The sequence below is a fragment of the Triturus cristatus genome, chromosome 3_2, assembly GCF_964204655.1.
Source record: "Triturus cristatus chromosome 3_2, aTriCri1.1, whole genome shotgun sequence".
NCBI lineage: Eukaryota > Metazoa > Chordata > Amphibia > Caudata > Salamandridae > Triturus > Triturus cristatus.
This window is the reverse complement of record NC_140584.1, coordinates 1,058,718,817-1,058,742,228: the sequence shown is the minus strand read 5'-3', so window position 1 is coordinate 1,058,742,228 and position 23,412 is coordinate 1,058,718,817. Positions and strand designations below refer to the sequence as shown.

General features: G+C 46.0%; 1 protein-coding gene across 1 annotated transcript in view; it reads left to right on the top strand.

Annotated features, from left to right (window-relative positions):
• MYBBP1A (MYB binding protein 1a) overlaps positions 1-23,412 on the top strand; it is a 418,097-nt gene that overhangs the window by 51,638 nt on the left and 343,047 nt on the right. The window contains exons 2-4 of the mRNA XM_085649771.1: positions 108-203; positions 7,604-7,687; positions 8,791-8,865. Of these exons, the coding sequence (XP_085505897.1) occupies positions 108-203; positions 7,604-7,687; positions 8,791-8,865 (255 nt within the window). The remainder of the gene's footprint in view (positions 1-107; positions 204-7,603; positions 7,688-8,790; positions 8,866-23,412) is intronic.

The window sequence follows — 23,412 nt, the reverse complement described above, 5'->3', positions numbered from 1 at the left end:
TTCAATGTAACTGGCATCTCCTCTCCATGCCATTGTTAGTAATTACCAGGAGTAGGACTATTGACCTGTATTGATTGTAAAACAGATTATATTTTCTATTGTTTTAGGAGGATGAGTTGAAGTACACTCTTAACCGCTTGATAGAAGGACTGGCAGCGACACGAGAAGCAGCACGACCAGGTTTCAGTTTGGCACTTGCTCAGGTGAGTTGCTAATTTTCTTTAGACTGTGAAGTGACTTTATGTAGGAAATTCAGGTGGCATGGCATCAACTGAGTTCACCTGTTTGGCGATAGCAAAGCTAAATATCATGCAAGTGCGGCTTTTAAAATGAGTCACAAAAGAATATTGTTTCTCCGTTTTCCAACTCAGTTCGATTTATACTGGCATTGTTGCTCTGGTTAACCTGCTCAATTTGCCATGAATCACTTTACAGCATTGTTTAGCCTGAGTTAATTTTTTCCCTTTAGTATGTGAAGTGTCCCCTCTTTTTAAACAAACTGTTCAACCATATTCTTCTGATATATGAATATTTCTTATTTGCTATCTGTTACTGCCATGTATAACAATTCGCTTTCATCATTGACTATTAATTTTGCTAATTTATTTAGAAAATGAAACCTTATCAAATATGGACACACATAGATTTAAAGGAGAGAGCAGTGTTGGCAATGAGATAATTTTCACAGTAGTTCACTAAATATATGGCCTTATGCGGAATGTATTTTCAAGAATGCTTCATATATATCAGCACAGACCATAGATCTTCCACTGAGTGAAGACTAAGTAATAGAATGCCTCTTCTAACATAACAGTAGTATTGACTACAAGTTATTCTGGCTTAGAATTAAGTTGTAGAGTCTTTCTGAGCCAGAGTGTTTGGTCCATCATCCCCAGATTCTGGTTAGTTTAGATGACAATCGTGGCTATCACGCTTATGGGTATTTCTTGTTTAATTTTCAAAAGTAACGCATCTCTGGAATAACCTAGAATTCTTTCACTTCCACATGGTCTGTTGGCCGGCTGAATATTTTCTGGATAACCACTGACTAGATATGTGAGCTCCATTTAGATTAATCCAGGCCTTGAAAAATCATAAAAGTGTTATCTCACCTTCTGGTCTAGTGACTTGAATATTCTTCTCAACTTAACTGTAATACTCTTAAACTGATCTCAAATTGTGCGATCTTGGTCAAATCATTTATTTTAAGGAGCCACCTTTTTCTTCATTTTTGAATATGTGAATGCAGCTTGTCTGCTTTCGTTTGATTAAATGCACAACACTTTTGCTCCATGTATAATAGAGATCTAGCCTGCATACAGGGTACGCATGACCCCTAACTTGCCTTTTTGTTCACTAACAGCTTTGTCATCAGTGTGGGGTCAGGAAGATGTCCGGGCACCGTTCATGTTTAAAATCTCCCTCTTTTAATAAATGTATTACTAAAGCATGATGTGCTAGACTGTAATTGACAGTGCGCTACCACATTTTCTATTGAAATGACCAAAAAAATTCCCACTGACATGCAGTTTAACTATATTACGTACACGCGATAATTTTTGGAAAATTGGATTCTGCAAATATTTATCATTTGCACATCAGCCATTAAAATGTTCTGTTTTGATTTTATTAAAATGTTTGTTTCCATTACACTTCTGAATTACAAAAAATGTGTTTTCCCCATTGCTGATATACTTTGAAATATTTGTATTCTTCATTTGCAAGCTATTTAAATGTTGTGAGTTGGAAAAAAAAACTGACATCCTACAGACTTTTATTTCACAACTTTAGACAGTTCACTTTAAAAAATCCTCTAACTCTACAGTCAGAGAAAGAAAATTATGCACCAATCTGGGATAAAATAAGTTGCAATTTGTAAGAAGACTTAAGCTGACTTTTGACTTCTGTTTTAGAACACGCAGTAAATGTGACAAGATAAAGAACAAGATTTAAATGTATCTTTATTGCTCATTCACTTTCTAACAGAACACCTGTCCTTTGCCAGCAGAAGCTATCTCACCAGAACAGGCTAGTATGCCCTAAAAATAGCCTGCCCTTGTAAAATGTGACTCACCATAGCAAGGCTGCGAGTAAACTTATTTTTCAAGGCCTGGAATTCTATGCATTATCATCTAACGCAGATATCTTGAAAACGTGGCATGCATCTGAACATACATTTGTATCTTTGAAATAGTACCTTAAGCAACCAGGACTGCCAACTGACATTTTAAAGCTTGAAAAGTTTATTTCCTGTGCATTATACTGAGGTGTTGCCAAAACATTGCAATACTATATTTCTACTTTAAAATCTACTCAGTTTTATTCATTTAATGTATTGATCTTTTTCGATAGCACAGCTCTACTAAGTAGTTGTGAGTGCCATTTACAATCCTGATAGCATTATATATGAGTGGATTACCAGTAATTTGATTCTAGGTCAATTTAAAACAAGGAAAGTCAAATGAGTTACAAATATTTTTCTGAAAGAAAATATATCGGTTCTGTTGCCTACTGCCAGTAGAATACCTTGCAAAAAACTTTACATTAGTCAGTAAACCTTAAGGGAAAGAAAAGTAGGTGGGGAGAGCAAATAAAGAAAGAGGCGCAAGGAAAATGTGAGAGCTGGGAAGGCTGGAAACATGTGTGAAAGAGAAAGGGTTCAAACTGGGTGAAGTTGTTGAGCGAGAAATGGGAAAGAGCAGTGGAGAGTAAAGGCGGTATGGAAAAGTGATTTGTGCAGAGCAGGGGTAGAGGGAGCATTACAACTATGTGAACTAGTAATTGTAGGGTTAACGTCAAGGTAACATTTGAAAAGGAACATTTTCAACTCCTCTGGAATAGAGTTCCAGGATAGTGAAGCTGCTCTGGAGACCGATAGAGAGGTGACAGTGTTTCTTTAAATATTGCCATTCTGCTCTTTTGGCTTATTTTTTATTTGTGTGCCTCTTGAAGTCTTTAAGGCAGAGCAGACTTTGACGGATTGTGTGAAGGGAAGAACTTTGAAAATTGTGCAGGCCATTTTGAATTTCATTTTAGCCTCTGGGTGGAAGTAGAAGACAGTAAAGGCCTTGTAGTTTTAAGGAACAATGTAAACTGCCTGCTGACTTGTGTACATCTGCAATATCTACATCTATAGCCGGTTAAGACTCTGATGTAGGGCTGCCAGGGAAGACATGGCTTGGTAGTTCCAGCTGGACTGTTCCCATGAGGCACAGGGTCAAGACTGATTTGCCTATAGCTGTGTCTGAATTGGGGTGGTGAAGTGAGCTAAAGAACGATGATGGATTCAACCCAGATCTGTGGCTGGGGGTGAGTGTCTGAAAAGTTTCAGCGCTTTGTCCATCATCTCCTTGTGGTTGCTTTGTTTGCCCTAAGTTGGCAGGGTATGCCCGGACGTGGGTCCCCTGCTCACTTTGCCACTGGATTCAAGATAGCCTGGCTGATGACTGCTGATTAGCCAGAAACCGTTCCCAGGATGCTTGTTCCCGTTCCAGGGAAGACATGGCTTGGCAGTTCGGACTGGACTGTTCCCATGAGGCACAGGGTCAAGACTGATTTGCATATAGCTGTGTCTGAACTGGGGTGGCGAAGTGAGCTAAAGAACGATGATGGATTTAACCAAGATCTGTGACTGGGGGTGAGTGTCTGAAAAGTTTCAGCGCTCCGTCCATCATCTCCTTGTGTTTGCCTACTCATGTAAAGCTTTGACACAATACTTTATAGGCCAAAGCTTCTGTAGGAATAAAACACTAGAGTATAATGAATGTTGCTTGTTATTTTCCGTTGGAAGAGCAGCCAGATTTCAGTTGTGAAGGATCACAAGACTAAGAGTTGTTGGAGCCACAGGAGAGGCTGTGTCTGTCCTCAAATACCTCTCTTGTCTCCCAAAATTTAATCCTGCATCTGGTGCATAGCCTTTGTGAAAACAGTTCAATAGTCCTCCTAGTCTTAAGTTGGACTTCTGTGGTTTGGATGGCGAGAACAATAACAATTTTTGAGTTACGTAGTGTTGAATATGTTTACAGTCTAGATGCTTGTCTGCTTTTGTCAACCTTTATTAACCGAATAGATATGGCTGAAACTCTTAACATATAGCTTATCTATGTTGGTTAATGAAATGCACCCCGGGTGGCTGGGGAGGAGAGGAAAAAGTGTACTATATCCATTCTTTTCCATCAAGTACTTTTTTCCATTTGTTTTTTAATGCCGCCATCAGTGCTCATGTTCCCAGAGAAAGGCTATTTTTGTGTATTCTATAGCTGCTACTGCTTTTTTAGGTCTCGGCTAGCAGCGGCCATGCGCTGCTCTGCGAGGCTTCTTGTGTGTACCAGTGTGTGTCTGACTCCTCCAACACATTGGATTGGCTTTTGTGTGTGTCTTTCAATAATGAAAGCACGCAAATGGCTAAAGGCGGGTGCATGTCCCACCTCTTTTGTAATGTTCACTCCCACGGCGTTTTGCCTCAGGGAGCGAGCAGGGCGGCAGCTGCATTCCTCGTGGGTCAGATTACTATCTACACATAACGCGCCGTGCTTTCGCTTGCAATCTGGGGTCCGCCTGTTTTTGCATATTTTTTGTTGAGCGCATTAACTATTTAATCCCCTGTAAACCTGCTCTTGAAGTCCTGGAATTATTATTATTTTGTTGAAGAACGGAGCGTGGTGCTTATTAGTTGCGCAAGCTGGCAGTTGTAGTCATTTTTAGATCGAGCCTAGCAGCGCGCATGCTCTGCGAGGCTTCTTGTGTCTACTCTGTGTGGGTCTGTCTCCTCCCAAACATTGGTCCGGCTTTTGCATGTGTCTTTCAATAATGAAAGCACGCAAGTGGCTGAAGGCGGGTGCATGTCCCCCATCTTTTGTAATGTTCACTCCCACGGTGTTTTGCCTGCGGGAGCGAGCAGCGGTAGGCAGGGTGGCAGCTGCATTCCTCGTGGATCAGGTTACTATCTACTTGTTAGCTTCGGGTATGACCTATTTCACTGATGTGTGATTGTTGTGCATTATAACAGTAGAGGTATGTGTATCTTTTATACCTTATTCCAGGTGGGTATTTGAAACACCTGAAGGCATTGCTTCGTTGTTTACGGGCCGTTTTGGATGTGACTGTTGCCCTGCAGCACAATGCATTATATCAAAACAGTCTGTAACAGCTCAGCAGGGTAATGCACCCGAAAAGACTGTCTGGGGTAATATTTTGCACTTGTTAAATACAGTGCTAGGTAATAGCAAAAGCAAATGATCGTTTCAGCGGGTTAAAAAATTGTTTTGTCCATATCATTGCCTATTTTTAGGGCCTAATTATTAGTGCAATTCATTTATCATTGGGGACTCGATTCGGCTTGGTATCACTTTGTTTACAGTTTTTTAGGAGGGTATTCTGACTTCAGAGGCCACCCACCCCTCCCCCACTACTATTGTGATCATAGAATGAGACAGAGAGCTTAAGCAGGCTGCAGCTCTATTCCTTTGAAAAGGGCGGCCATAATGATGCAAATCATTTTCAAGACGCTCCTTCTCCTCAACTTTCGCAGATGCTGCACTGTCTTTACCCTTGCTTCTTGTGGTGCTTGATAACTACTGTACTTTCCCTCCCCCATAACCCCCTCCAACCAAGAAATATGGAGTTTGGCGCAGCAGCCCTGACACTCATCTCTTCGCCCGCCTCCTTCTCTCTTCCCATTTTGATATAGTCGGTCACCAGAGAGGATAGGAATAGGCCCCGTAGAACTTGATTTTTGGGGATTTTATTCTCGTTTTCCCCCTAGAGTAGTGCAGCTTCAGGGTTCCTCGCTCCGGAACCTCAGCACTCAGAGATTTATATAAAGAACGAAGGAAGGCAATAATTGAAAACTAATTTTAAAGAGTGAATGATGCCGCCAATGCTACATGAAGTGTGTGTTGCCAGATAATCACTTTCTCTGAAGCAGAAGAGGCACTCTAGTATTCTGCAGGCTAGATAGGTGCTTTAAGTGCTGGAGATAACGGCTGTTCATGTTGGTGCATAAGCGATAGTGTGCTGCATGGCTAATCACTAATGAGTTCCCCTAAGGCGAGACCTATTTGCTATGCCAATGCTTGTTTTAATTGAGGTACTTTTTTTTTTTTAAATTGTGCGTGCGAGGTCTTGCAGGCTCAAGGACTGCGTCATGTGAAATGTGTGAGCCGGAAGCTGCGTGCAAGCATTTGTGAGCAAGTGGAAGTATTGTGCCCTGCTCCTCTACTTAAAGCTGTTACCTGGTACAGCGATTCTTATGCACTTATGCAGCAGCAACAGTTTTTTTTACTTTGGCATGGAAACATCTGACAATTCAGATTCCCACCATCAACTCCACGTCTTGTCGTGATGTGAGGCTGTGGGGAAACAGTACTTCTGATGGCTTGTCCGAAGCACTTGCTGTTGGGCATAAACTAGAGCGTCCATTCTTTCTTAGCATCGAGGGAACTTTCGCACTTAATTGAAGTGGAGACACTGCTTCATTTAAAAAAAATATATATTTACAGAAGAACCTTTGTTACAAATCTGCACAGACCAAGTTGGAACTACATGTTTACTTTATTTTATAGCATTTGTTTACTTTAGTTTGTTAACCATAACTTTTTCTTTTCCTGGGGATCTTGGGCACACATCTCATCTCGAGTGCCGGTGGTTGGTGTAATTTTGTGGATAGTTTTTTTTACTGTCATGTATTAGAATTGAACTGGGTTATCTTACATGGGATTATTATTATTGTGAGGGTTCTAAGTGCTATTGATCTGTGAAATGCAAAATGTAACTGCCCCTCCGTTTTTTACTACACCTAGAGTGCCACCGGTAAAGTGGCAGAAGTAGAGCAAGCATTTGCTCTTCCTTTTATGTTTTAAAAACAAAAAAAAAGGCATTGTTATTTGCAACGTCAATAGCTCAAACTCGCATAAATGCGAGACCTATTGCATTGCAAATGCTTGTTAAGGTTAGGTAGGTAGTGCACCATTCTCACCATGTGATGGTTTAAATGTCTCTTTCCCAACCTAGCCTTTTAGCAGGGAGGGGAGGCCTATTCCTGAGCATCTCTGCTCAGACTAGTCCTTGAAATATATTATGTACACCGCTTGATATATTTCAGATATCTTAGTAGAGTCTATTATACCCTGGAGAGAATTGTTTGCGGGAAAACTCGAGATGCGAACGCTGCAGCGAGCATGTGGCGGACTTTATACACTTAGCATGGTTTTGTCCTGGGGTGGCTAGGTTTTGGGAACGGGTGTTCTCTGAACTGGCAGCGATAATAGGGCAGGCGCTTACACCAGACCCAACTCTGGCGCTATTGGGCTACTCGAAACCTCTACCTAAAGGACTGTGCAGGTTAGTGGACATGGGGCTACTGATGGCAAAGCGTAGGGTGGCAGTTAGTTGGTCAAGGGGGCCGTTTCCTATGATCGCTCAATGGGCTTCTGACATGTTATATTGCTCAACACATAACCTCAGGGATGGGATCTTATCTAAAGTGAGATGTAGATGTATTTGAAGTACAACAGTTGCAATTTAGAAGTATGGGCACCAAGGAGTGAGCGTGACCTGAGTCAAGCAAGAGCTATAATGTGATTTCTCCTGCTTTCTCTGCTAGGTTTTACAGTCCTTTGATGATATTCCGCTGTCTTCAGTTTTGGATCATATTCTAGAAAAACATAACCCTGAGAAAATAAAAAAGGTAAGGAAATCTTTTTCTGTCAGTTTAAATGATTTTCCGACACTTAAATCGTCATAGACAAGGTTATAAAGAGCACTGTGAGTGGCTTTTTCTTTGAAAATAGCACTAAAATGAAAATGGATGTAAGTGTATTTTTAGGAATTATGCATAATATGTGATATTACACTGTTCTTTCCACCACCTTCCTCTCCAGCCCATCTGTAATAGATCTTGTTTCCAATTTAGTTCCACAGCCCTTCATTTGTCTACGTTGGAAAGCAGTCTAGTTAAGTCCCATGATATTTTCTGTACAGGCGTAAGTCAGTTGATGGATGACTGTAAACATGCACTGCAGTGTGTGGAACAGAAATAAAATGTAAAGATTTTTAGACTATTTTCGCTTTGTGTCCTGATCTGTGTGTGTTCTTGAGAAAGTTAAACTTACATTTCTAAAAACTGTGCCAAAGCCTGCAAGCTCTCTATTCCATGGATGAGCAGATGATCCTGTCCAGTTTCTCTGGTAATGAATTCATAACCACAAGATGCAAAATAAAACATCTGGACTGCATGAACTATTAAAGCATCCACTGCCTCGGTGGACACAATTTGTAAATATTTTGTATATATTTAATATTTTCAGGATCTTGTGAAATTAGTCCCAATCTGCAGTCATATATCTTTTTACTACACTTTGTCTTATTATGCACTAGGGCTCTTTTCATATGAGGTGATAGCAGTGTGTGTGTGTATATATATATATATATATATATGTGTGTGTGTATATGTTGTTTGTGTGTATATATTTGATTTTTTAAGGTACAACTGTCAGACCTTTCACCCAGGTCCTGAGTGATTGTTGGTTTGTTCTCAAGGGAGTAACTGTTATCAACTAGGAGCGCAACCGGGCCTTGGGTGGTATTGTATTGCACAAAAGTGTAATGTGCTCGTATTTGGGGTGGAGCAGTCGGGAGACGGGCATGCGCCAGGAACTCGGATGCAGCATTTCATAATCGAAATGAAAGTAAATGTTATTGTGTTGACAAGGCTACGTTTAGCCATACAGCTATACTGATGATTACAATTTGTCTTCTTTCAATCACACCTTTAATTTTTTTTGGTTTTAGAAACTTGTGCGAAATGCTGCATTTGGAAGCTTCTTCGGGGTGCTGGCATTGTTCCAGTCCGGACGTCTACCTCAGGCAAGTCTTGCATACACAACTCATACTCAGGCTGAGTCTCATTGTAAAAACAAATATTGGCATAGCCAGTTGCTTTGGTGTTGCGGTCCAGTCTTTTGGTGTTGTCGGTTGTTGTTTGTACATGGTTTTTTCAAAGCCTAATTGTTGGGGAAGCTGGTGGGTCCTCAAACAACAAAACTGGCTAAATGCAAAATTAGTTTTTGGTCTTAAAAAGCACACATTGCCACAGTAGTCTAGGAGACTGAATGGAACTTACTTTGTGTGGTTGTGCTCCTTGTGAAAGAGCAGAATGCTATCCTATTCAGTGAAGTTAGCAGAGAAACTGAAGTGGGCTGACTTGCTGTCCCAAACTGTAAGCTGTAGTAGGCGGGATCAAATGTGAATGACGCAATAAACGTAAACTGCATGAAGAGGGCTTGCTTCAAATGAAGCCGCTTAGAAGTAAGTATTTTACAGATAGAATGTAGTTAAATCAAAAGGTATCATCAGATTTAATAAATATCTCTTGAGCTCTCTGATTTTATGCATCATCTGTGTTTCACAATGGAAATTGAGCAGTAAAGGAGCCAAAGTAGGGCCTTAAGTTAGAGATGGGGAGTGGATGGCACTCCATTAAAAAAAAAAAAAAAAAGGATGAATGTTTTGTCCACTGTATTACAAATGCATTATAATCAATGGCGCTCTAAATGCAATGGACGGAACATGCATTTTGAATGCGCACCCTTCCATCAAACTCAAAATATGGCACTTAGTTTTCACTTATACTCAAAATAATATTCTAGGTGTCTCTTTTGGAATATCCACTCACACTTTTGAAAAATACAGTGATGTGGTTTCAACATAAATACAGGGCTACACAATGGTTTTATATGTAACCAACAGTGTATTATAATGGATACTGAATGGTTGATTGTGATAACTTGGCAGACAATGCAAAAGTAAACCTACTTTTCTATAATACATTTCTATTTTACTTGTCATAGGGATTTAGATATACATGGCAGATAAGTATCAGCAGGTCAACCACTGTGTTAGTGCCCCACACACTTCTCTCAAGGTGCGAGTGTAGGAAGGTGGATATCTGACTATGGTTACCCCCAAATTTTTGCCTAGTGTCTAGCTGGTTTTTCGACTTAGTTGGCCTGAGATCCTGCTATTCAGGATCTCAGCCTGGCTGTTCTCTCTTTAAAATGGACTCCATGTACCCTAGGTACATACCCAATTGGAAGTGGATCACCCTGTCAGCCCCTGTACCAGTGTACACTAGGTACCCAGGGCATTGGTGTGCCCAAGGCCTGCCAAGGGCTGAAGCATGTATTATGCCACCCCAGGCTCGGCCTAACAATTTGACACAACTGGCTGAACACTCAGCTGGGGTAAGTTGGTGTAATCACCTCTTACTTAGGTGTAGTATACCTATACCTAACCTTAAATGGGACACCTGGTAACCTATAAGTCACTCCTATGGCAGGCCTTAACAATCCTGAAGGCAGAGTGCTTGGTTCCATGTGAGATGGTGCTCTGGCATGAGCTGAGCCTGTCTGCAGTGGTCGGAACAACTTCCTTCTACTGTTTCCAGATATCGTCATACCATATACTCTTAAGTGCATTATGAACCTCGCGGTTAAATGCTATCTTTGGTTTGGCTTTATCAAAACATGTCGAGTAAGGTGTCATACGAATTGGAATACTAACCCCTCGCCAATTCTGGCGACGGGGTTAGCATTCCACCCTTCTAGAGGGACACGACATGTACAGTACCTGAAACCCGGGTAAAATCAGACATAGCCTCAGCTCCACAAAATGGATGCTGCCACCACAGACACAAGTCTGCCCTCCTGCTGCTGGGAGTCCTTCCAGCTTGGGAGATGTGGACAAAGGGTTTCCTGCCAGGGGAGGTGCGTGCACCACCCCAGACAGGATTTTGTGTATTGGTCAGGTAGGGCTTGAAAGAAACCAGACATGCCTGTGGCTCACAAGGAGCCTCGGTGCATATGCCAGTTCAAACCGGTCCTGGGGCACACCAGTCCCGGGCCTGGGGCGAGCTGGACAAAGGATTGGGGGTGTAACCACCCCCCTTCCTGGTCCCACCCATAGGGAGGGACCTAGCAGGTAGTCCGGCCCCTAGAATCCGCTTAAAGGTAGGAGCTGTGTCCTAAGACTTCAGACATCCTGGAATCAACTTAACACTAAGAAGAAGACGGGAACTTCGACGCTCTGCTGCACAGAGGACTGAAGCCAATCTCCCCTGTGGTCAGGGAGTGACCACCTTGCTAACGCAAGCACCATCCAGCGAATCAACGTCTGCTTTGCCGCCGCCTCCTGCCGGAGCCCGAGCCCAGAGACTGACAAGACCTGGACCTCCAGACCTCTCACCGCCCGATCCACAGTCCCTGAAAAGAGGAGACCCGTGGAGGCACCGAGACACGTGGAGCCAGCCATCTTGGATCGACTACGACAAGCTGACAAGTGCAACAACCGAGGCTCCCTCCAAGTTGTGCTTTGGGATCTGAGAAGCCCAACTCTCGAGCAGCATTTGCACCAAAGGTGAGCCCTCCAGCATCTCCACGATCTGCGTGGGGCCCTTCTGCATTTTGCCACTCGACGCGCCTAACCGGTTGCTGGCCCGCTGGCTAGTGGCCATCTTGGCGACGAACTCTACGAAAAACACCGCTGGTCTGGTTGCTCCAGACTGGCCCTTGCTCCTCTCCAAAGGAGCAATCCCTCTGACCTTGCTGGTCAGAACCAACAGCTGATTTCCGAATCCTCCTGCAATTGCTTTTGCCAAGGCTTGTTTGCTTCGACCAAGTCGCCGACACCGCCGACAGCGAGAGCCTGCGTGGGACAGCTCGTGAGCCGACTCCTGGACGTCGTCGACCTTCAGGGACCACGTGGCTGCGGAGACAAGCTACCCCTCATCACCTGTTTGCACCCGACATCGCCTGGTACCTACCTGGTGCCACGCCGGTCACTGGCTAGTGACTGTGAACACTGTCCCCTCTGCTTTCAGGTCTTCTGCAACTCCGATCCACCCTTGGATCCACCGCATCTCTCCCGGACCGACCGCCTGCAGCATCTTTGTCCCAGGCTCAACGGAACAGATAGAAGAAACCCGACGCACTTTGAGGCCTATGCACCCGCTTCCTGTGGGTGAGGTAAAGCTGGTACTCCGGTGCCCACGTGTAGTAATACATCTCTAGTGCCTGTGTTCCAAATCTTAAGTTCCTAGTTAACCCGGAAGATCTCCTTTGCAGTAACTTTGTACTTTTTACGCACCCATTGAAACCTATGGGAGCACGCGTGTGACTATTTGCTCTGCACACGCCACCCGTGGACCTCCTGGTCACTAACTGACGTTAGCTCCTTGTAGGCCCAGCGATTCTAGAGGCCTTAGGCCTTTTCCCTTGTCTGTTCGTGGTACTTATACCACTATTTTAGTATATGGTTTGAGTGGCCACCAGGGCCTATCCATATAAAGTGCAACTTCTGTGTATTCTACTGTAATCTTGTTTGACGATTTGTGCTCCTGTGCTCATCAAGAGACTAGGGGTTACTTTGAGAAATAAATACATATATATTTTGAATATATATCTGTGTGGTGTCCTTTCATTGGTATAAAAGGGGGTTGCATTTGGTAAAACAGCTGGCTTAACACGCATCACGAGTTTAGCCTCAAAGACTGCTTAGCCTACGCTACCACTAGGGCAGCTAGTCCGAAAAGGTTGACTTACAACCACACCATAAGGGTTGCTTGGCATGGTACAAGGTGACCACTTTAACTAGTGAGCATCATATACCAGGCCAACTTCTCACAGCGAGGCAGTCTCTAAATGCATCCTTGCTTCTCCCCTTTCTGAATGTAAAGGTTCAGTGAGAAGCGCTCACCAATGGACTCACTCAGTTGCATTTCATGGCGACAAGGCCATTCCATCTGTTAATCCTTGTGAGGGTGATAACTTTAGTACAATTTGAAAGTTTAATTGTAACACGTTGTATTATGAAGATCTAGAAACAGAAAATCTTTGTTATTAGCGTTTAAATAAAAACAAGTTCTTTTCTTTTTGGACATTCCTCAAATTTCACTTTGCTAACTTTTAGTACAGGCTGTACTCTCCCACTAATAAGCTTACTTTTTTTTTCTTTAGAAATTAGATTTTCTTTCACTTGCCAGTTCTTTCACTCTTTGTAGAACATACTATCAGACTCTGTTGGTAGTTTTTCACAGTGGCACACCAAGGGGGCCATGTATCGTAATGCAGGAAAGAAAAATGGGTCCCCATGATGATGGCTTAGTTGTTAAAGACCGCTTTAATTGAGGAATAGTGGGTTCCTTGTATTCCGGGGCCGTGGTGCCTCTATTTGCTGCACAATTGATAGTTGCATCCCTAGTTTGTAGTGATTTTGTGTAAGATGTCCCATTTTTGTAATCTGTTTGCAGATACGTCCCCCAGACTCTCTCAAAATATGTTATGAAGTCCGCGATGAGGTGTGCAGTGTTTTTTTTTTCTCTTCCTAAAAACATTAACTTCCTTCTTGCATGCCACATGACTGTATTACATTGGTGTGCCACTCTGACCTAATCTGATACAATTTGCAAAATATTCCAAAGCCAAGAGTCTGGCTCATTGTATTTTTGTTTAAAATAATTAATAATAAACAAGCATTTACACTGCAATAGGTCTCGCAACTGGAGCTATTGGCATTGTAAATGGCAATGCCTTTTGCCATTATTATTTACAGTACCAAAAGCAGCACCTATTGCTTTGCATAGCGCGCTGTCCGTGAAGACTGCGCCGCGCTCATTAAACTAAAAAAAAGAAAGAAAAACAAGTATTCCTTGATGCAAAGCTATTTGCTGTAACACTGTTTATATAAGAGCAACTCCTCCATCAACCTGCATAGTCTATGGTGTTATACAGACGCAAAAAAAAAAGGAGCAGCAAAGTAAGTAACGAAAACGTTACTCACAGTAGGTGCATGCTGCTGCACGTTGCATGCTGCTGCACCCCCCTGCACATACAGGAGAGTGAGAGAGAAGGAAGAGTGCATATGAGAGCTAGAGACAGGATGGTGGATGGCCTTGAAGGGGAGATAGAGCGCAAGGAAGAGTTGGATTGAAAGAGGGGGAGAGAGAGCTGAAGGAAGAGAGACAGATCGAAAGAGAGGGCGCGAGAGAGGAAGGGAGAGAAGGAACAGTGAACATGACAAGTGGGTGGGTGCCCGAAGGGCGAGATAGAGCGCAGGGAGGAGTTAGATGGAAAGGGGGGAATAGAGACCCATTGAAAGAGGACGAGAGAGAGATATGAAGAAACAGACTGATTGAAAGAGGGGGACATGAAGGAGAAGGAGACAAAAAAATAATTTGTGTGTGTACTAACGATGCGTCAGTGAAATGCACCCAAAACCTATTGCCACTGTTAATCGCTATGTAATCAGAAATGGCACCAAATGTAGTAATGCACACCCCGGGGCACGTGCTCCTCCTTCCATCCACTCCAAATTGTGGGTCTCCTAACATCTCATGATGTGGGCCACATCAGACTCGTGCTCGGCCTGCATCAAGAGGCTCTGCACAGCTTGGAACAAAAGGATACATACAGCCTACAGGCCACCAAGGAGCATATTTTACTGGGGCTTCATAGGGCGATATGGTCAGCTGACACAACAGGCAGCAGTTATATTTTAATGAGCACTATTTTTAAAACGGTCCCAATAATAGGAGTGTATGTGTAAGAAAGGCACCCAGCCCCTCGTTGCTGCACAGCCTATACTTGTGCTCCAATTAATAAATAAAACATTTCCATAAAGATAGGATCACGGCCGCTTACTATGCATCTGTTTAAGATAGCATCAGACGTTCTAATCCTATTTATGACCAGACAATAGATTGCTGTGGTAATCGCCGTGAATGTACAAGTGAGGGGTTAGAGCTCTGAGGGAAGGTAAAACACACATACACTTCAGCAAGAGTCGAAGGAAGAGGTGGTTTGTAGGTACAGGGTCATTTAGGGGAAAACAGCATGTAAGGTAAAGAACAAGGTTTCTAAAGATGATGGAACACTGGTGAAGTATATCTTCCAGACATGCATGTGTGTTCACTTTGAGAAATCACACGGAGCACACCTACTTTGCATATGATTACATATGGTTGTAATATAACATCCCACATAACTCACACAATGCTTTTGGTAAATCTTGATGACTCATAACAAACTGTTATGAAATGCAGGCATTCAGATGCAAATGTAAGGACAATATTGTGAAAGCACGTGTGAGCCTCCGCAGATAAACATCAACAGAGAGATGGTTCCATATATAGTGAAAGGGCGTGGAAGTGATACTGGTGCAAGATAAACCTCAGAATTTATAATTATCTGCTGAAAAGTGTCTGTTTCACAATTAGTACAATTGTCAAAGGAACCCATTAACCCCATGCACTGGAGTAACGTGAGGTCACATGCAAATTGTCCCCTCTGTGACATCATGGGAAATTACATAGTAGGAAATGACATCCCATACATCTGATCTCCAGTAAGGCATCACAGAAAGTGACATTGCAAGCCATTTGATCATAGACTGTGTCATACAGGGTATCATTCAGTACCTTTTTAACCCTCAATGGCATCACAAGATGTGGCAGCACGTGCTAGTTCACCCAATGAGACCACAGAGCGTGCAATCACACCAGCATAAAAGATGTTGGCTGGCACTGTGCACTGTTGTTCCATCACTCTTCACAATGGAGGTTGTGAAATGGTAAATAACAGTGACTGGTGAAAGACACAAACAACGGCCACGAAAAGCAAACTTACTTTTAAAAAATCGGTTGACAGATGAGTTCATTGGCAGAGGTCGAGGATCACAAGCCGGCACAGAGGCGTAGGGAGTGCCGCTGTAGCTGCCCAGCTCATATCTGCCTACAGTCCTATTTAACGAGGACATATTTGTTGCTGTTCTTGTCTGCAGGCAGATGTGAACTGCTCTCATTACAGGCCGCTATTCACTAAATGTAAATGTAGTGGTAACAATGAGGGAGGCGAGACAGGACTTGTGTTACTTCTCAAACGTTTATTCATTTACATGTATTGTTACGGCCCACGAGGAGCAGCGGGAGTAAGAACCGCCGGCTCGCGTCCTCGCGCTCTTTTCCGTCTCCCGACCCGCCCCCTGACGTCACAGCCATCCTCGACACCGGATTGGCCAGTGACGTCAGGCGGCGTCCAAGCTGGAAATAGGACTATGGGTTTGACCTGACAACTAGTACGTTACTTCACGTACAACATCTCCCTTTCTTAACAAAATAGAGAACTATACATAACAATCATCTCATAACAAAATCTTCGAACCTTTTTGGCGCCCTGATATGCCTTGTAGGTCTGCGGGGAGTGATATGCAGGTTGGCCCCCCCGCCGCGGTTGCCCGTACCACCTTGGCTTGCACTCATCACATTATGACTGTCATTCCTCACTGACATGGGGCTGCTGTCACTATGGCCTTCGGCATCCCCTAGGCCGTGGCACGCACTCACACCATCCTCAGTGGTCCCGTCATTGTCTTCTTGAACCTGCCACTCGTACATACTATCTTCGCTCTCGGTCTCATGCACCTGGCTGCCTCTCATGATGATTTCCTCTTGACCTGCCTTGAGCCTGACAATGTCGTCCTTGCTCCGCCATCCCCCTCCTTCCAAACAGACAGCTCCCTTAGTCACTCCTTGCACACGTGCAGGGGTCTGGAAAACAGACTCTCCCTTCAATACTTTGGTTGGTTTCTTCACCAACACCCAATCCCCCTGCGCTACCTCTTTAACTTTGGCTCTATTCACCATATCAGCATACCGCTTGTTGCTTTCCTGTTTAGCCACAATTCTTTCTTTGACCCTCAACCTCTCATCGGATACATCTTCAGGTTCCTCCCTCATGTCATACCACCTATCAAGTTTGGGAGTAAGCTCACTCATACACCTTCTCCCTCTCATCAGGTAGAACGGAGTGTGCCCCGTGACAGCATTGGGCGTGTTGTGAAATGTGTGCACCTTGTCCGCCAGAAATGCTTTTACATCCAAGTTGGAGTCAATCGCCTGTTGCACACCCTCCTTCAGGAACCTATTCATTCTCTCGACCTGCCCATTGCTCTTAGGGCTGTAGAGCGGGGTTTTCTCCTGCTTGATCCCCAATCTGGACAGGAAGTCCTTCATCTGCCTGGAGACCAGCTGTGTGCCGTTGTCGGACATCAATATCTTCGGCTGTCCTTCACTAGCAAAGACCCTCTTCAGCTCCTTGATCACTCGTTCAGTGGTAACCTCCCTGACGAACTTGTAGTGGATCCATTTGGAAAAGTAATCCGTGAGGACAATGAGATGTCTGCAGTCGTCAGGCAGCAGGGTAAACGGGCCCGCGAAGTCAATAGCGACCTTGATCCATGGACCGGCAGGAATGTCCACCAGCTGCAGCGTACTTTTCGCCGTCTTCCAGTGCTTGTCGGCCCTCAAGCATGGTCCGCATCGGTCGATAAAACTGCTGACATCGCCGCACATCCCTGGCCACCAGTAGTATTGTTTGTTTGAGTAGGTTCCTTGTGGCGGTAGCGCCCGGGTGACCCTTGTGAGCTAACCGGATTAGTTTATCTCTCAACCCTTCCGGCGGCACAAACAGCTCATGCCTTTTCACAAAGCCGCCCTCAATGGAGAGTTCGGGGCTAACCTGCTGGAAACTCCTGAGCGCACCGTTCAAGTTCCGGATCGGGGGCCAGCGAGCCATTATATGATCCATCACCCTGTCGCAGTCCAACGTCCTCAGGGTCGCACGATGCTGTAAGGGGTCCACCTCCCGATAGCCCCTTGGTCTGATGTATATATATCACAGACACAGAAGGGTGATCAGGCGAGGGAAGGAAAGGAAGGGAACTGCGGGGAGGGAGATCTGAAAGAGAAAGCACAAGCGTTTTGGTTAGGACAACCCCAAATCCCCCACTACTCCAGGTGATCCCTATTCTCCCCTGATGTACCTGTAAATTAAAGAGGGCACTCTTGCCTGGCGGACCCGAAGAGCCGAGGATCAGACTGTTCAGAACCTAGAGAAAGGGACACGGATTAGCCTGCGATTACCCCCCCTCCAAGCCACGGCCCTCTGGTTCGCTCCCAGAACAAACAGACATACCACAAATCTGGAACCTCGGGTATCACAGGGGGAGGGGATGGACGTATGCCAGAAGTCTCCTCTCCGCCCCTGTTTATAAGATAAAGAAACAATTGAGGTGCAGCTAAGCGTCAGACCATAATGCTGCCTGTTGCTATTCCCACCTTTTCTGCACGCACTCAGAGCGCTAGTCCCATACTCCTGGGAGGCGCTAGCCAAAGACAAAATCCCTTCAGCTTTCTCGGGGAGGCACTTCCTCCGAAAATCCAGCGGGCGTGCTTTGCACGTTTCCCCTGGAAAGGTTCTCGCTGTTGCTTGAGCAATAAGCGACTCGGATCCTGCGAGTCACTACGTACAACAGAACATGACCATGATCAAGGTTTACAACTCCACAGCGGTTCCGCAATGCCAAGGCAGGCGTCCAACGGAACCATAGCGGTAAAGTCTCAACTTGCACTCGCAAGGACCGGAAACAATACTGTTCGGTAATGGGTAACACAATCAGCGCAAAAGCAAAGTGGTGCCGAGCACCCCTACCAGCTCGCCAATCGTCCTCTCTCGAACACGTCCTCTCTGGAACTGGAACCAAAATAACCGGCACCCGCTCGATGCCGGAAGTTCCCTTTACTGCTTCTTCGCTACGTGCGTGATGACGTTGGAGCGTCATCACGCAATGCGCACCGGGATTTGTAGTTCTTTCTCTCCCGTGTGCCTCGGACTGTCAGTGCTCTCCTGTGAGCTACAACACACCCTACGCATAGTCATGTCGTTCTCTTGGGCCGCCATCCACTCTTCCTCCGAAATGGATCCTTCGCAGATGGCCGTAGCGTCCACCAGCGCCACTACGCACTCCGTGTCATCCATGGATCCGTCCCCCTCGCCGTTGACCGGCAAGCGCGACAAGCAATCCGCCCTGCAATTGAGGCCGCCCTTGATGTGTCTAATGACGAAATGATACTCCTGCAGCCTGGACATCAGCCGCAGAAGCCTCGAGCTGGCCTTCCCGTTGCCGCGGCCTTCGCCATCCATCATGTAGATTAAGGGCTTGTGGTCCGTGACCAGTTCGAACTCCATGCCCCACAGATAGTTCCTCAGTTTCTCCACGGCCCATACGCATGCGAGTGTCTCCCTCTCGATGGTGCTGTAATGCTTCTCGGCGTCACTCAGTGACCGGGAAATGAAAGCGACCGTGTTCTCCGTCTTCCCGTGGAACTGGCAAAACACCGCACCGATACCCTTGGCGCTTGCGTCGACTGTGATCACATTCCGGAATGCCCTGTTGTATGGCTGTAGCACGGGAGCTGCCACGATGGCCTGCTTGACGGCATCAAAAGCATCTTGTTGGGCATGCGCCCACGTGAATTTTTCGTTCTTCCTCAGTAGCTTCCTTAGGGGCTCCACAAGTTCGCATATCCCTGCATGAATTTGGAGTAGTATTCGCTGAGCCCCAGGAACGATCGTAGGGCGTCTGTCTCCGGGACACGGGGCATCACGTATGGCCTTCACCAAATCATCTTTAGGCGCAATGCCCTCCGCGGTCAGCACGTGCCCCAAGTAGTCGATCCTGCCCTCCATGAACTTGCACTTGTCCTTGGAGACCGTCATCCCTTTGTCGCGCAGTACCCCCAGCACTTCTCCCAGCAGCTCCAGGTGCTCCTCTTCACCCGCCGTGTGGACTAGAATGTCGTCCTGGAAGGCTTCAACACCCTTCATGTCGCCGAAGAGCAGATCCATCAACCTTTGGAAGACACCGGAAGCTGAGGCGAGGCCGAACGGAAGACGGACGTACCTGTAAGCTCCGAACGGGGTAACAAAGGTGGTAAGTGCCTTGGACTCCTCCGTGAGGCATACCTGGTGGTAAGCGGATTTCAGGTCTATCAAGGTGAAAAACCGCGACCCAGATGTAGAAGACAGGATCTCTTGGATGTTGGGCAGAGGGTGGCAGTTCACCAGAATGTTCCTGTTCAAAGATCGCAGGTCCACACACAGCCGAATGTCCCCTGTCCTCTTCTTCTTGGACACCACGATTGCGGACACCCACTCTGATGCGCCTGCTTCCTCTATCACTCCCTCCGACTTCAGCCTATCTAGAACAGCCTTTAGCTCCCCCCTGACAGAGAGAGGGACTGACCTGACCTTGTGTTTTATTGGCACGGCACCCTCCTTCAATCTAATGGCGTGCACGAATCCTCTCACACACCCTACTTTGTTTTAAAAAACAGACTCAAATTTGCTGATGACCTCAGCCAAACCCTCAGGCAAGTCATCCGGCTGCACGTAGCTGACCCAATCATCCCTCAGAACTATGGGATCGTCCGCCCCCGGGACTAGCATCACCCCCAGCTTGGCCAGATCCTTCCACCCCACCAGGCTCCTCCCTTTCTCAGCCACATAGATCTTCGTTCTCACTGTTCGCCCCCTGAAGGTGAGGGAGTCCCAGAAGTACCCCATCATCTCTGTCTTGCTCCCCAAAAGCCTTCGGATTCACATCCGTCTCATGCAATTTCACACCTTGCCACTTCAACTCATACGTGGTGTCAGAAATCAGGGTAATGGGGAACCAGAATCGGCCGTAAATGGCAGCTCAACTGTACCAATCAGGACAGAGCCAATAGGCCCCTTCACTCTACCATCTTCAGCATCAATGGACAATACAATGTCCGCATCTGTATCAGCATCGCAGTCGCTCACCGAGCTCACTTTCATGCCCCCACCAGGTCTCCTGGCTTTGCATACTGCCGCGAAGTGGCCCACTTTCCTGCACTTAGAACAACTTTTGGACAGCGCCGGGCATATCCTGCTATCCGCCAGGTGGTCCCTCGACCCACATCTAAAACAAGCGAGTGGCTTCCTGCCCCCCCCTTTCTCGCTCGCCACCCTGTCAGGGGTTTTAGATGCACCTCTGTTTGTCCTGCACAAAGAACACATTAGAAGCCTGACTCGTGCTCGCAAGTTCTTTTGTGGACACCATGGAACGTTCAACGGCCTTCGCAATGGCCACCACATCCTTCAGCGACGGGTTCCTGCAAGAAAGCAACCGTTCCTGCACCTTCTTGGAATGGCAGTAGAACACCACCTGGTCCCTGAGGTAAGTATCAGTCATCTCCGCGAATTCACAGTCTCGTGCCAAAACACGTAGACAGGCAATATACTCCTCGATAGTCTCACCCTCCTCCTGCTTCCGCAATGCGAATTTATGGCGCCCCACCATGATATTGCCCTCCTCAGAGTATTGCAGTTCGAGCCGCTTAACCGCCTCCTGGTACACATCCAGAGGGGCAAGGGCCCCTGGAGGGTCCGCATACACGGGCAAGCTGTCAAAAACCTCCTGGCCTGCTTTCCCCAACAGTCCGAATAGAAGCGACTTCTTGCGTGCAGCGCTATATCCCTCGCCATCAATGGAGACGATGTAATTCTCAAATGCGCGCAGCCACCCCTTCCACTTCATACATGGCTTACCAGGGGAGTCCAGAAAGAGGGGCGGCACACATATGTTGATGGGTTGCGCCATTGCAGGCGAGCAGGCACACGTGGGACCCCGGCGCAGATCCTGGACAGTCCCCACCAAGCTCGGAAGGACACTCCGGTCGCAGGGAGGCAGGAGTCAGACGCAGCAGCAAGCAACGCAGCCTCAGTAGATTGGAAGCAACTAGGACCAGCAGAGACAACGCCCCCTCCACAGCAGCTCACCAGTGCAGCTCACGGGGTCGCCAGGGCAGAACAGCACTTCAATACAGCAGGCAGCACCAAGCAGCATACCAGGTTCCACCAGCAGGGCCACGCGTGCAGGAGGCAAGGGCAGGCAGCAGTAATCATCAGCATGGAGTCTGGAGCACAGGAACCAGCGAGGAGAGATCAGCGTGTAGTTGCAGCACATCGGGACATCAGGCAGCAATGGAATCACTCACGGGCCGTAACGATGTTTTTAACCCTCTGACTTACTCGTAAATAACATCAATTTTCTCTAATAAAATTGATGTTATTTACGAGAAAATTGTGGCATCCAATGCTGTTATGGTTGCAGACGTAGCTTCTGCCTTTCAAAATACAGAGTTTGATCATGGCACACACACTCTGGACTCCTTTCCCCCCATTACTGATGAGGAGCTATCTGTATTGGTTAAACAGATTAAAAGTGGTAGTCCAGACGATACCATTCCAGCTAGATTAATACCCTCTCTATTTGACACATTATGTCCCACTATCATCAAACTTATTAATCTGTCTCTGAGTACAGGGTCTGTCCCTAAAGAATGGAAACGTGCACTTGTCAGGCCCATCAGGAAAAATACCACCATTGCCTGGTCTGAACTATCCAACCTGAGACCAATTTCACTGTTACCTTTTCTTGGGAAACTTACAGAAAAGTATGTCAACAGACTCCTTTCCAACTTTATTGAAACTGTGGGCGGCCTTGACCACTCTCAATCTGGTTTTAGGCCGAAACACAGTACAGAGTCTACATTACTTTCTGTTATGGACGACCTGCACATGTTCCAGGATAAGGGTTACTCAGTGATCTTGGTCTTACTGGACTTGTCAGCAGCGTTCGACACCGTGTCACATAACATTCTTACTGACCGGTTGTCGAACGTGGGGGTGAAGAACAAAGCTCTGGCATGGTTGGGAAGCTTCCTCTCTGATCGTACCCAGACTGTCATCATGGGTACGTATCGCTCAGCAGAGATGAAAGTCTCGAAAGGGGTGCCACAGGGCTCTTGTTTAAGCCCAACACTTTTCAACATCTACGTGGCACCCCTAGCGAGAGTGATGCGTACATTTGGCTTCATCCCCGTGTCTTACGCGGACGATACGCAGCTCCTCTTCCCTTTTAAGACTCTTACCCCGGAATTGAGGAGGTCTTTCTCTGCTGGCATGGAAGCTGTGGCATGTTGGATGTCCTCCAACTACCTACAGTGTAATGTAAATAAAACGGAGGTCATGCTGTTTGGTGAAGCAAAAATACTTTGGACCCCTGACTGGTGGCCTCCTGGTCTAGGCATATCACCTGAGCCCAAACAGATTGTTAAAAACCTGGGGGTTCGCCTTGACCAGGATTTGTCATTGAAACAACATACGAACTATGTCACTGGCGTATGCTTCCACACTATTAGCTTGCTGCGTAAAGTTTTTCCATTGCTGCCTGAGCAATTCAGGAAAACGCTGGTGCAGGCCCTTGTCATGAGTCGGATTGACTATTGTAATGGTCTCCTACTCTCTGCAAATGAGGGAGTACTGAATAGACTTCAGGTAATACAAAACACCGCGGCTCGCCTTGTTCTAAATGCCCCCCCAAGAACAGCATCTAAGCCTCTTAGAAGAACTCCATTGGCTTCCTATCCGTCAAAGGATAAAATTTAAAACTTGCTGTTTAATACACAAGAGCTTAAATAGACAAGGTCCACTTTAT